Genomic DNA, 12,708 nt, shown 5'->3' on the forward strand with positions numbered 1-12,708 from the left:
TTTAGTAGGCAAAAATTTATCCAGATTATATAGATAAAAACAGAAATTATAGTTTTGTACTGCACACACTTTCCCCCTCAAGCCCTAAAGGGCTAAAAGAAATCAAAGAGATGCTCCAGAAAATTAAGCGAATAACATGACAAAGCAGTAGGATCACACAATAAGTCTAAATGACCAAATAACATGGCAAAGCAGTAGGATCACACAACAGTCTAGGGAAAATATACAGGCCAGTTGAAGTAGTAAGAGTCTCGAGCATCTTTGTCCATGTATTCATTCCACTGCAACACAAAAGAAATAAAAATTTGAACAAAGACTATTCATAATCGTATACCACCATCTCTAGCCTAGCATATAAACTCAAGCAACAAGTAATGTACCTTGAATTTGTAAGGTTGCTTCTTAGCCATGGCCTTCTTCCAGTGATGCTGCTCATACAACATAGCTTTATCATGCCAACTACAAATTGCAAGTTACAGCATGAGAACATTGACCAAATAAACTTGAAAAATTACGTAATACCAAATATTTATATACCAATACAAAAGAAAAATGAATGGAACATCTATACTAATAAAAACTTATGAAGGAAAAAAAGTTACCATTTAGTAACAAGTCAGGCTGCATAAAAGATAAAAATATACAACAGCAATTAGCTTTTCAGGCAGCCAAAAGCAGCATTTCAGTGACCCAAAAATAAAATTATAAGCCTTTATTATACAAATACACACCATAAAAATTCAAAACAGTTTCAGATTTACAACCTAGTCCTACAGTAGGGACTATAGACAAGAACAGGAGTTTTCTTCTAAAGAACTTAAAAGACTTGGGAGTTTCAGCAGCTTCAGGAGATCAGCTACCTCAGGACAGAATGCAAAGGAGTTAATTCCCCCAAACAATTATAAATGAATATCACTAAATAGGTACGTGGGATAAACACAAGTTCAGACATGCTCAAGCATAATCTTTCAACAAATATTTGCGCAAAATCAAGCTAAACCAGCCTTTTATCACAAGCAGATAAAGAATCCTATAGCTTCCAACCACCAAGAAAAAGATAATATCCAACTAATTCTTCTCCATTTTTAGTAAACTAATATTTCCCTTTGTACTAACGAACTCCACAATAACAGCGAAAAAACAATAAGGAAACTGCAGCACTCCCAATCAGAACTATGAAACTGGTGTCTTTTTTTGCATTAATAACCACTTCACCAACAGCAATTTTTCTCTACATTGTCATAGACTATATAGCTATACTGAAAGTACGTCAAAGCAATCACCATCAGTAAGAATGCTAATGTGGGGCATAGTTGATGTAATTTTTCTAAACATAAGCAATCATATCCCTAAAATCCAAGATGATCAAATCCAGGCACCATGTTTAACTTCAGAGAGGGATTTGAACAGGGGGTTTCTCCTACATTGCAGTTGGACAAAGTAGTTTAAGTCTTTCAAAATTTAAAGAAATGGAGTTGAAATGACCATCCAAAAACACATTGAATTGGGAATAAATAATTTTCAGATCCCTAAATAGGGAATTTAAGCCTATAATTTATTTGTACATACCACAAATGAAAACTACACTATTGCCTATTCACCACCAAGTCACCAACAAAGCTGTATTTTATTTCTCTGTTATCTTTTGGGTAGTTGAAATACTAGTCATATAACTCAATGCACAATTAACAGAAATGCAGGTTTAAAGCGAGGAAATTTATAGATTAAAGAACAGAAGGAAATTGAAAGAATTAATATAAGGTATGCCGCATGTTTCTCTTTACTCCTCACTTCTCTATATTCTCTCCTCTATCCTTCCCCTCCCTTTCCCCTCCATTTTTATTTTTCACCATTATTTTTCTATAATCATTTTTTCCATTTAAGATTGTTTTCTTGATAAAATAACGTTCCTGAATTTTTTATCTATCAAAACAAACAAAGCCTAAAGGATAATCTGAGTAGAAACAAAATGGAAAATGATTTTAAATTGAAAAAAAAAAACGGTGAAGATATTAGCTTCAATAGTCAAAAGTGGAGGAAGATTCATTGGTTAAAGCATTACACTAAGAATCTTAAAAGGCATAATTTAGCCAACTAAGGAGAGGACACTGAACTTTGAAGTATTAACAAATTCTATGAAATTTCATAGTTTCAATTTCATATTATATCTAAAATCACTCTCAATATGGTCATTTATTAACACCTACTAAATGGGCCGTAATAGTCTCAAGTGAAGCATAGAAAATCCTTTCCCCAATTGTAAGATACATGCTACAAACAAGATGAATTATAACATTATCCAAACAAAGCATTAAAATAACAGTGTGAAATGATTTTCAAATCCTTCGCAATACATTAAAAAGAAATAAAATTAATCATGCAAATCAAACAACACACAACTGCATTCATTATTACTCCAAAATCTGTAAAACCAACAAACCCCAATTAAAAAAAAAGGGGGGGGGGGAATTGGGGAATTTCAAGGGATAATTAAAGCAGAAAAAAAGGGTAAAATGAAAGCAAAATAATGAGCAAGAAAAGAAAGAAGAAGAGAAAAAAGGAGAAAGGGATTAGAAACAGAACTTCCATTGATTGGTGAGTTGCCACATGTAGGGATTGAACCAGGCAAGAGCAGAGAAAGCAGCGGAACCAATCCAGATGTTCAAGAAACGGTCTGGATCTGTGTGTGGAATCCCTGGGTCTCCTCTGTATGCATTTCCGAAGTATTTCTCCATTTCTCTCTCGCCTTTGGATAGACTGGGGGTTTGTCGGTTTGAGGGATGAAGGAGAACGCTCGAATATATGAGGGGTTTTTGAGGTGAACACGGACCGGGCCGGGCTTTGTCCAAAATATTGACCCATTTCAAGCCAAGGTTTTGGGTTGAAAAAGCATACCGATTGTTATTTTGGGTTTAATATACCGGGTTTTAAGGCAAAAATCATTTAAAACCAAAACGCAAAAGAAAATTGTAATCGGGTCTAATAGACATAAAAAGTCTACTCCACATAATCACATCCCACTTGTGGACAATCGTGTTGTAGGCCAACAACGATTGCCCTACAACGATTGCCCACAAGTGAGTTGTAGAGTAGACTTTTCATGTCTACATAGGGCGTGTTCGGCAAAATATAGCTGTGAAGATAACTGTAGCTGTGGAGATAGTTGTTAGTTGTGTAGGTAGCTGTTAGCTGTCAACAAACTGTTAGCTGTGAAGATAAATAATTTAGATATGAGTGTTCGATAAAGTAGTGGTTGACTAGCTGTTACATATAAAAATCAATATTTTATTTTTAAAACTATAGATTAAATTTTCAACAGCTACTTGAAAAGCTACCTCTAATTTCAAAAGCTAATCTTTCTAACTTTTCACAAAAAACTACCTCCACCACTAAAAGCTATCCTAACCACTACTTTGTCAAACACTCACATTTTTTGTTAACCACTAAAAGCTACTCAAAAGTTAACGCCGAACACGCCCATACATTCACCTTTTGGCATTCTTCCTTCATCTCTTGGATTCTCTTGTACCTCTCATTGAAGTGAATGTTTATGATGATTTAATCACCTTTTGATGTCTAAATTCATCCTCTAGCTTGAAAACTTCATCCTTATAAATTTGGCTTGGTTATCTTCTTCTTAGATATACATTATACACAAAAAAAATTAGCTAAATACATTTGTTCCTTGGGCATAAGTTTATATGACTCCACCTCTCATCCAAAAGTGTCTTTGAGTGAGAGTGGTATGTAACCTTAGGGAACGTAGCGGCGATATAATGTGCACCTTAGTTGCGTCGAAATTCGTTTTCAAAGGTAGTGACGAAGTCACGCCACACCATCTTCCTTTTGATCAAACAATTATAATATTCATGTTATTCGTAGTCTTTGAAACACTTATTTTACAACAACCACAACACTATTAGGCTTCTTCAATTTCTCTTTCGTTTTAAAGAACTTTTGGGCAATCTAATAGCTTGCATCAAAACTTCAAACATGCTTAGGATCTTATTAGTGGTATTTATTTGGAATTTATAATCAATTTTTATTGTCTATAAGATTTGGTGTCTTTAACTTTACTCTTTTATTTATTTATATATTTGTTTTTTTTATTTGGAATTTATAATCAATTTTTATTGTCTATAAGATTTGGTGTCTTTAACTTTACTCTTTTATTTATTTATATATTTGTTTTTTTTATGTATCCCTGTACTGTTATATGTTAATAAAGGTTTGGATTATATTTTTTATTATAATATAATTGATTATTATGGCTTTTGTACTTTTCTAAAATAATGATACAAAATTTGAAAGTACATGTGGAGTTTGATGGACCGATTTTATTTTAATTTTGAAATAATAAATTTCATCACTAGATTTTGGCTAGCTTATGGATATATATGGTGGGAAATATATTAGATTATTTGAGAAGTAATATTTTCATAAGACTTTCTAGATATTATCTCACTATAATTGAGGTTAGTTATATGGAAAATGAATTATAATTAATGAACTAATTATAAATATGATATCTCATTCGTCAGATATTAGAATAAAATATCTGATATAACACTAAAAATTAATATTTTATAAGGTTTTTTAAGGAAATTTTGTCAGGAACTACCCAAAAATGAGGAGTTTTGTGAACAATTACCGTTTTATTTTATTATTATTATTATTATTATTATTATTATTATTATTATTATTATTTATTATTATTTATCAACAACTACCCTAAGATGTATAAAGTTTATTTAGCACTACTCTCTAACGAATTCGATTCATTTGAGTGATTGTAGGGCCCACACCTACATTTGTCACACAATTTTCCATCAATTTTCCTTCTCTTTTACCTTTCACAATTAGAGAAGGAAATACTTTCCCTCTTTTTAGAAAAAAGCCTTTTTCTTTCCCCTCATGCACTGTCTCTTTCTTTCCTACTTACTAATTACTCATAAAATACAATTGAATTCAAACCTTAAAACCCAAAAAAGCAAAACCCCTAATTCAATTCAAACCCTAAACCCTAAAAATAAATAATTGAATCCATAAATCCTAAATTGAATCCCTAATTATGATAAAGGAAGTTAATTAAAATGCCTAAACCAATTAAATAGGACACGATTACAACAATAGCTTAAAATATTACTCCGTATCTAATTTGGTGAGAAATTATGTCTAATTGCTCGAATTTTTGAATGTTGATGAGTTGTAGGAGGAGAGAACAATAGTAAGACTTGAAATAAGTGGGAAGAGAGTTAATTGGGTGAGAAAACATAGGTGTGGGCCCTACAAACAACTCAATTGGATGAAATCCGTCAGTGAATAATGCTAGACTAACTAAAGACATCTTAGGGGTAATTGTTCATTAAAAAAAAAAAAAATGGGTAGCTGTCACAAAACTGCATATCTTTGAGGTCAATTTCAACTAGTTTTAACTAGACATGCAAACGACTCATTAGAGTTGGGTCAATTTCGGGTCAGGTCATTTTGGATCAGCTAACATTCGCATTGGGTTTGGGTAAGGTCAGGTCAATTTTGAGTCAGACCAGCTAACATTCGTGTTGGGTTCAGGTCAATTTTGAGTCAGATCAGCTAACATTCGTGTTGGGTTCAGGTCTGGTCCAATTTGGGCCGAGTATGTTATGTTTGGGTCGGGTCAAATCGATTCGGGGCATGTTCGGATCGTTCATTTTGTGTCGATATTGTGGATCAAGCTCAAATCGATAATTTTATTCGGTTTGTGAGTTTGAGGGATGAAACAATTTGAGTCATTTATGGCACCAAACATTTTTAGTTCAAGTATTAAGTAATTTTTTAATTCGGGGTATTTGGGGTATAGGGTCAGTTCAAGTCAAACAATTTGGATTAAAATCAAATCAGGTCAACTTCGAGTCGGTCATCTCGGGTATTAGGTTAACTCTACATTTGAGCCAAGTCGAATAGATTTCAGATTTCACATCAATTTAAAGTTGTTATTTTCAAGTTAAGTTTTGAGTCACGACTCACGGGTCTATCAGAATTGCGAGGTCTAGTATCATACAAATTCTTAAATGAACCTGGTTCACACTAATTTATTGTGGACCACTAACATTAGAGAAACTATGGTTGTTTTATTAATAAAAAAAAAAGTCACTATAATAAAATGAAGGTTACTATGTTGAAAATAAAAGTCATTTTGGTAATATATAGGCTATAAGAGGTTAATTTTTTTAATGAAATATTTTATAAGGTCAATATTAATAATAAAGGTCACTATGTTAAAATTAGGGTCATAACGTCGTACTTTAAGTTCACAATAGTATTAAACATTATACAACTTTTAATAAAGGTTACTATGTTAAAAATAAGGTTACTATGTTAAAAATAAAGGTCACTATGTTCAATATAATATCAGTTGCGTGTGTATAAACCTCGGGTCCACAATAATATTATTGTGAACCAGGTCCACGCAAGTATTTCTGTTAGTATCAAACTCTCAACGGGTAAATTGCACTTCGTATTTGATTCTCAAAATTACAGTCTCTAACTCCTAGCTGGTAGTAAATTGTACAGTAATCCGTAAAAATGACTCCATAACAGTTCATATTACCAGTCATCAAACCGTCGACACATTTCAATTCACCAGATAAAAAACCTCTCACTCTCACTTTCCAGATCTCATCAATGGCGTCCACCACCACCACCACCACCCCATCAACACCCACCACCTCCACAACACAACCACAACAATTCTCCATAAAATTCGGGACCCCAGAAGCCCTCTCCCAACTCCGCTCCCTCACCGACGTCGGCACAATGACTCGTCTCCTCCACGAGTGCATCGCCTACCAACGCTCTCTCGACGTCAACCTCGAATCCCTCCTTTCTCAACGCTCTTCCCTCGACACCCATCTCTCTTCTCTCCTCAAATCCTCTCAAGTCCTCTCCATCGTCCGATCTGACGCCGATCATATCCTCTCCTCCGTCCGATCAACTTCTGTTCTCGCCGACAATGTCTCTGCTAAAGTCCGTGAACTTGACCTCGCTCAATCCCGCGTTTCTTCCACCCTTTTGCGACTTGATGCCATTTCTCAGAAATCTGCTTGCATTGATTCGGTTAAAGCTTCGCTTGAGTCTGATGATTATGAATCGGCTGCTGAACATGTTAAGAAGTTTCTGGAAATTGATTTGAAGTTTCGGGATTCTTCTGGGTCGTCTCAGAAGGAGGAATTGCTTGCTTATAAGAAACAATTGGAGGGTATTGTTAAGAAGAAGCTTCTTGCTGCTGTTGATCAAAGGGATCATCCTTCTGTTGTCAGATTTATTCGCCTATATCCCCTTCTCGGAATCGAAGAAGAGGGGTTGCAGGTAATTTTTGAGATTTTGAGTTTTGTTCATGTTGCAATTATGGTTGTGTTTCATTTGTAATGGGTGGAATTGGATTGTTTTCATTGTACATGAAATTGGGTTTTTGTTTTAGTATTGTAATCGCGGTGATTGGTATGGTTGTGTTTTATGTGTGATGGGTGGAATTGGATTGTTTTTATTGTACATGAAATTGGGTTGTTGTTTTAGTATTGAAATCGTGCTTGGTATCATATTTGTTGATTTAGGCAAAATGTAGGTATTCTTTATGTGGGGAAATGTAGGAATGTGGGAGTAGATGAGTAAGGATTTGGATTTTTTTTTTTTTTTTTTTTTTTTTTTTTTAGTGTTGCATAAGGTTTTAGTATTTATTTAGCTACAAATATGGTTTTTGTTTCATGATTATTGTGTAAGTTTGAATTGTTTTCGATTTATATGAGATTGGGTTATTTAAGTAGTGGAATTTAAGCACGGTATATGTTGATTTGGTCATAATGTAGGTAATTTTTATTTGGGAAATGTAGGTTATAATAACTGTTAATGTTGGAAAAGTTTTGGCGTGTGAGTGAATGTGTATCAATTTGAATGATTTTGTTATTGTGTGAGTGAATGTGTATGAATTTGAATGATTTTGTTATTGTGTGTTGCAGGTATATGTGAATTACTTGAAGAAGGTAGTTTCTATGAGGTCTAGGATGGAGTTTGATCAATTGGTGGAGTTAATGGAGAATAGTTATACGAATAGTAGTAGCCAGGCTAATTTTGTAGCTTGCTTGACTAATTTGTTTACAGATATTGTGTTGGCTATTGAGGAAAATGATGAGATTTTGCGGATATTGTGTGGGGAGGATGGAATAGTCTATGCCATCTGTGAGCTGCAAGAAGAGTGTGATTCAAGGGGTTTTTTAATTTTGAAGAAGTATATGGAGTATAGAAAATTGATGAAATTGACTAGAGATATTAACTCTTATAGCGAGAATTTGCTCTCAGTTGGGAGTGTGGAGGGTCCTGATCCAAGGGAGGTGGAGCTCTATTTGGAGGAGATTTTGTCCCTCACCCGATTAGGTGAGGATTACATTGTGTATATGGTGTCAAAAATCAAAGGGCTTAGTTCGATTGATCCAGAGCTTGTTCCAAGAGCTACCAAGGCTTTTAGAAATGGGAAATTTAGTACAGGTCTTCATGAAGTAACTGAGTATTATGTCGTCTTGGAGGAATTCTTCATGGTGGAGAATGTAAAAAAGGCTATCAAGATCGATGAGCATGTGTCCGATAGCTTGACAACGTCCATGGTGGATGATGTTTTTTATGTCTTGCAAAGTTGTTGTCGAAGGGCGATATCCACTTCCAAAAGCGAGTCTGTGGTTTCTGTTTTGAATGGGGCTGCCAACTTGTTGAGTAATGAGTATCTTGAAGCTTTGCAGCAGAAGATGAGGGAGCCAAATCTAGGTGCAAAGTTGTTTTTGGGAGGTGTTGGTGTTCAGAAGACTGGAACAGAAATTGCCACAGCTTTGAATAATATAGACGTCAGTTGCGAATACATCCTTAAACTACGCCATGAGATTGAGGAGCAATGTGCAGAGGTAAATCTTAGATTTCTTAATTAAATTAGTTTATTGCCCAATGAAAGTTTACCTATTTTCCTGATATGTTCTTTCTTGCATACAGTATATGTCTGAAGTTTGAACTGATGTGATGTATGCTTCATTTTAGTATCTTGACTATTTTCCAGGAACTTGTTGACTAGGTTTTAGTGCTGCATGATAGATTGAGCTCATTTTATATTCTCACGTAACTTTACATGTGATTTTAGATGATAAATCTTTAAATGTTTATTGGAACTCAATCTTCTTTTTTAAACTTTATTATGTTGACCCTCTCCCCAAAAGAAAGACCTTATATATGTTGAAACTTCATTCTTTTTATCATTTCTGCAACGGACTGCGTGGTTGAACAAATTAACTAACAAGATCAAGCACAAGAATTGGGAAAGACAGGATGATTGATAGATAATAGCTAATGGCTTCAAGATACAAACTAATGGCTTTAGGCCATGACTTTCTAATGTTCCAAAACAAGTTTCTGAATGCCTTCTCTCTCTTAAGCTTCTCCTATTCATATTACTCTACCTTATTACATGATGTGGCATATAGCCTTAATTACTACATTAATTAACTTTGTCTTCATCCCAAGACCAATTTAAGTAAGCTAATAAGCCAAAACAGCTGCTTGCAGCTTTTATGAATTGTTGCATGTTGTAGTTGTGGACTTGTGGGTTGTGAGCATTCCCCTGTCTCTGTAGCCTCCTGCTGCGCGTGTAGACAATGGGTGTTGTGGGTTGATTCATTGCATTTTCTTATCATTATAATTGCATTTTATGTATGTATCATTGATTATTCACAGTTGGTCAAGTTTCTTAAGGATATTGTTTTTGTAGGACATTAAAATTATGGGAAGATTGAAGTTTAGATAGGATCATATTCTCTAATGATTATAAGAGTCAATAACTGTACAATGTCAGTCTCCATACATCTCGATCAGAAAAGAATCAATTAAAAAAAAAAAAAATCGGATTTTATCAATACATTTCTTTCTTTTTTCGAAATAAATGAAAGATAAATCATGGATCAACTAAGCCCTCTCGGAAACTCGTTTAAGAATAAGAACGAGGAATCTCATGCTTTTGACAAAGAAAAGGAGTTAGCTCAGGATTGCCCATTTTTATTGACTCCAGGGTTTCTCTGAATTTGAAAGTTTTCACTTAGTAGGTCTCCATACTAAGGCTCAAGCCAATTAAGTCCGTAGCGTCTACTGATTTCACCATTCCCCCCCCCCCCCCCCCCTCTTTTCTTTTTAAGATTAGGATCTCCGTGTGATGTCCTTCCCACTGAGATTAGTAGTGTTTGTCTTTCTGGGATATTAATCAGTATTTCTGATGTGTTACTTAAGTGAGGCCTTAGTCATTTCAAGTTATGTTTGCAAGACTTGCTATGTATGTCTTTCCTGTCAAGGGATTGATTATGAGTTCCATATATTGAGGAGCCTTTGTCCATTTTAATAGGTATTTCCGGCACCAGGTGATCGAGAGAAAATAAAATCTTGTCTGTCCATGTTGGGAGAGACGAACAACATTTTCAAGCAGGCATTAAATGCTGGCATGGATCAACTTGTTGGAACTATTACTCCTCGAATACGCCCAATCGTGGACAATGTGGGAACCATTAGTTATGAGTTATCAGAGGCTGAATATGCAGATAATGAGGTGAATGATCCATGGGTCCAGAGGCTTCTTCATGCTGTTGAAACTAATGCAGCGTGGCTTCAGCCTGTAATGACCGCGAACAACTATGATACTTTTGTCCATCTCATCATAGATTTTATCACCAAGAGGCTTGAACTCATAATGATGCAGAAAAGGTTCAGTCAACTTGGAGGTTTACAGCTTGACAGAGATACTAGGACTTTGGTAAGCCATTTCTCAAGCATGACTCAAAGAACCGTGAGAGATAAATTTGCTCGGCTTACCCAGATGGCCACCATTTTGAACTTGGAAAAGGTCTCTGAGATTTTGGATTTCTGGGGTGAGAATTCAGGGCCAATGACTTGGAGACTAACTCCTGCAGACGTGAGGAGAGTGCTGGGTCTGAGGGTTGATTTTAAGACTGAAGCAATTGCTTCTTTAAAGCTGTAATTCTTTGTAGGTTTCTTACTTGTTTACTCTGTTTCATATCTTCTTGTTATCTTTTCTTAATCTTTTTTTTCCTATTTTTCTATATACGTGAGTGAGCGTCTTTTGTGGCGAAGAATGTACAAACTCTCAACCTGTAACATTTACAGAGTTTTTACCTTGAAATAGAAGTTCTTTTCTTATGCATTTGTATTATACTTTAGACACTCTCTATGCTAACCTAACGAGGTTCTTTCTCTTGGTCATGCAGCCTCATGCTGTGTAGTGACATTTTATTGTATTAGTTACCGAGGTTATTGAAGTTTTCACTTGATAAAACAGTTAATTTCTAGCTCATTCTGATTGTTCTTCAGATAATTCTTCTTTGGCTCCACATATTGTGCAGCCCTTCTATATTATGTGTTTTTATTTTACATGTTTTGTTATGTAGCTAATCAGTGCATGTTTGTGTGTCATTACATTTACTTCCAGGTAATTTTAACCTTTTGCTTATTCTTGGCAGCTAGAAACATTATGCCAAAAGTGTAGAAGGGTTATGCATCTTTTTACCCCTCAAAAGTAGCACCCTTCTGCTTATTTCAGCTGTCTTATCCTTGTTCTAAAACTTTGCTCTAGCTCCTTGCTTGATGTTTCTCAGTTTAGTGAGGTAAGTTCTGCAGTTGGAAGAAGGTGAAAGTGCAATACTATAGGTATGATTATTTAAGGTTATATAAACCTTGCTAGTGTTGCTACTAGTTGGCTATATTTCTGTCTGTTGTCCTGGTAATAATTTCTTTGTGTATAATCTCAATGTTTACTCAAGTATCTCTTACAAGGATTTTGAGTATATTTGATTGCGAATTGTGTTTTTGAAATTTTAGGATTTTGCAGGTAATGATATGTGGTCATAGTGTTTGAAGATTTATATTGGTGTGTTTGACTAATAACTAGGATTTTAAGACTTCAGGATGGCTTTTGTTCAGTTGCAGAGTTGATAGTCTTCAAAGATCCTGTGGTTGAGGTCAGTGGCTTTGAAATTGACCTAAATTTCTGCCTTGTTTCATATACTCCTTTTTCAAATAAATAATTTGCCTGGTTTCATTACTCCCTCCGTTTCAATTTACACTTCACTTTTCAAGAAAATAATTTGGAAGTAAGAGAGAGAAATGGATAAAGTAGAATATATGTAATAATAATACTAGTAAAAAAAAAAAAGTGGATCCAAAAGTGCAATGATATGTACAAGAGTATGGAAATGAACCTTTTTTTTTTTTTGGGGATGCCAACTAACTTAGTTAAAGTTTTGGGAGGTAGTATCCAAAATGAGGTTGTATGAATTTGTGTTATGATATGTTGAAGAACGCTGCTTTTTGTGAAATATGTTTTGCATTATGTGATGCTTAGCATTTCAGTTAAGCTAATGTCTCGCTCGTTCATGTGTCTGTTGTCTTTGTGCTCGTGTGCTTGTCGTCTTGTTTTCTCTTTTTGTATGCAGTCCCTAAAATCTTCTCCTTCCTAGCTCCCTAAAGTCCATACCCTGATCCTCTGCCTATAGATTTTTCGTAGATAGCTGATAGCAAGTAGAAAACTTTGTTACAAACCCTGGTTTTCATAAGAAGATAATACATCCATGTTGCAGTACTGCCCAACAAGCAAGCTACTGAAATCCAATTACTAAGCTGGAATAAATAAGAACT

General features: G+C 34.8%; 2 protein-coding genes across 2 annotated transcripts; one reads left to right on the top strand and one right to left on the bottom strand.

The window, feature by feature from the left end:
- LOC145623874 (uncharacterized) lies at positions 1–2,788 on the bottom strand. The gene is made up of 3 exons (XM_081676759.1): positions 2,584–2,788; positions 381–459; positions 1–281 (listed from the first exon to the last, which is right to left on the bottom strand). Exons 1-3 carry the CDS (start codon positions 2,733–2,735, stop codon positions 213–215), a joined length of 300 nt encoding a protein of 99 aa, XP_081532885.1. The 5' UTR covers positions 2,736–2,788; the 3' UTR covers positions 1–212.
- Positions 2,789–6,613: 3,825 nt separating this feature from the next.
- Positions 6,614–11,214, top strand: LOC145612296 (conserved oligomeric Golgi complex subunit 4-like). Its single transcript, XM_081667669.1, has 3 exons — positions 6,614–7,347; positions 7,995–8,927; positions 10,406–11,214. The coding sequence occupies exons 1-3, from the start codon at positions 6,664–6,666 to the stop codon at positions 11,033–11,035; spliced, it is 2,247 nt and encodes a 748-aa protein (XP_081523795.1). The 5' UTR covers positions 6,614–6,663; the 3' UTR covers positions 11,036–11,214.
- Positions 11,215–12,708: the final 1,494 nt, after the last annotated feature.

The sequence above is a fragment of the Chenopodium album genome, chromosome 3 (assembly GCF_948465745.1).
Source record: "Chenopodium album chromosome 3, dcCheAlbu1.1, whole genome shotgun sequence".
NCBI classification, from domain to species: domain Eukaryota; kingdom Viridiplantae; phylum Streptophyta; class Magnoliopsida; order Caryophyllales; family Amaranthaceae; genus Chenopodium; species Chenopodium album.

Bases quoted from the DNA above. Each gene is read 5' to 3' on its own strand.
- LOC145623874 (XM_081676759.1), bottom strand. From the start codon at position 2,735: ATGGAGAAATACTTCGGAAATGCATACAGAGGAGACCCAGGGATTCCA. The intron at 460-2,583 runs GTTCTGTTTCTA...TGCAATTTGTAG, and splicing joins CAACTCACCAATCAATGGAA to TTGGCATGATAAAGCTATGT. The intron at 282-380 runs GTACATTACTTG...TTTGTGTTGCAG, and splicing joins AGCAACCTTACAAATTCAAG to TGGAATGAATACATGGACAA.
- LOC145612296 (XM_081667669.1), top strand. From the start codon at position 6,664: ATGGCGTCCACCACCACCACCACCACCCCATCAACACCCACCACCTCC. The intron at 7,348-7,994 runs GTAATTTTTGAG...TGTGTGTTGCAG, and splicing joins TCGAAGAAGAGGGGTTGCAG to GTATATGTGAATTACTTGAA. The intron at 8,928-10,405 runs GTAAATCTTAGA...CCATTTTAATAG, and splicing joins TTGAGGAGCAATGTGCAGAG to GTATTTCCGGCACCAGGTGA.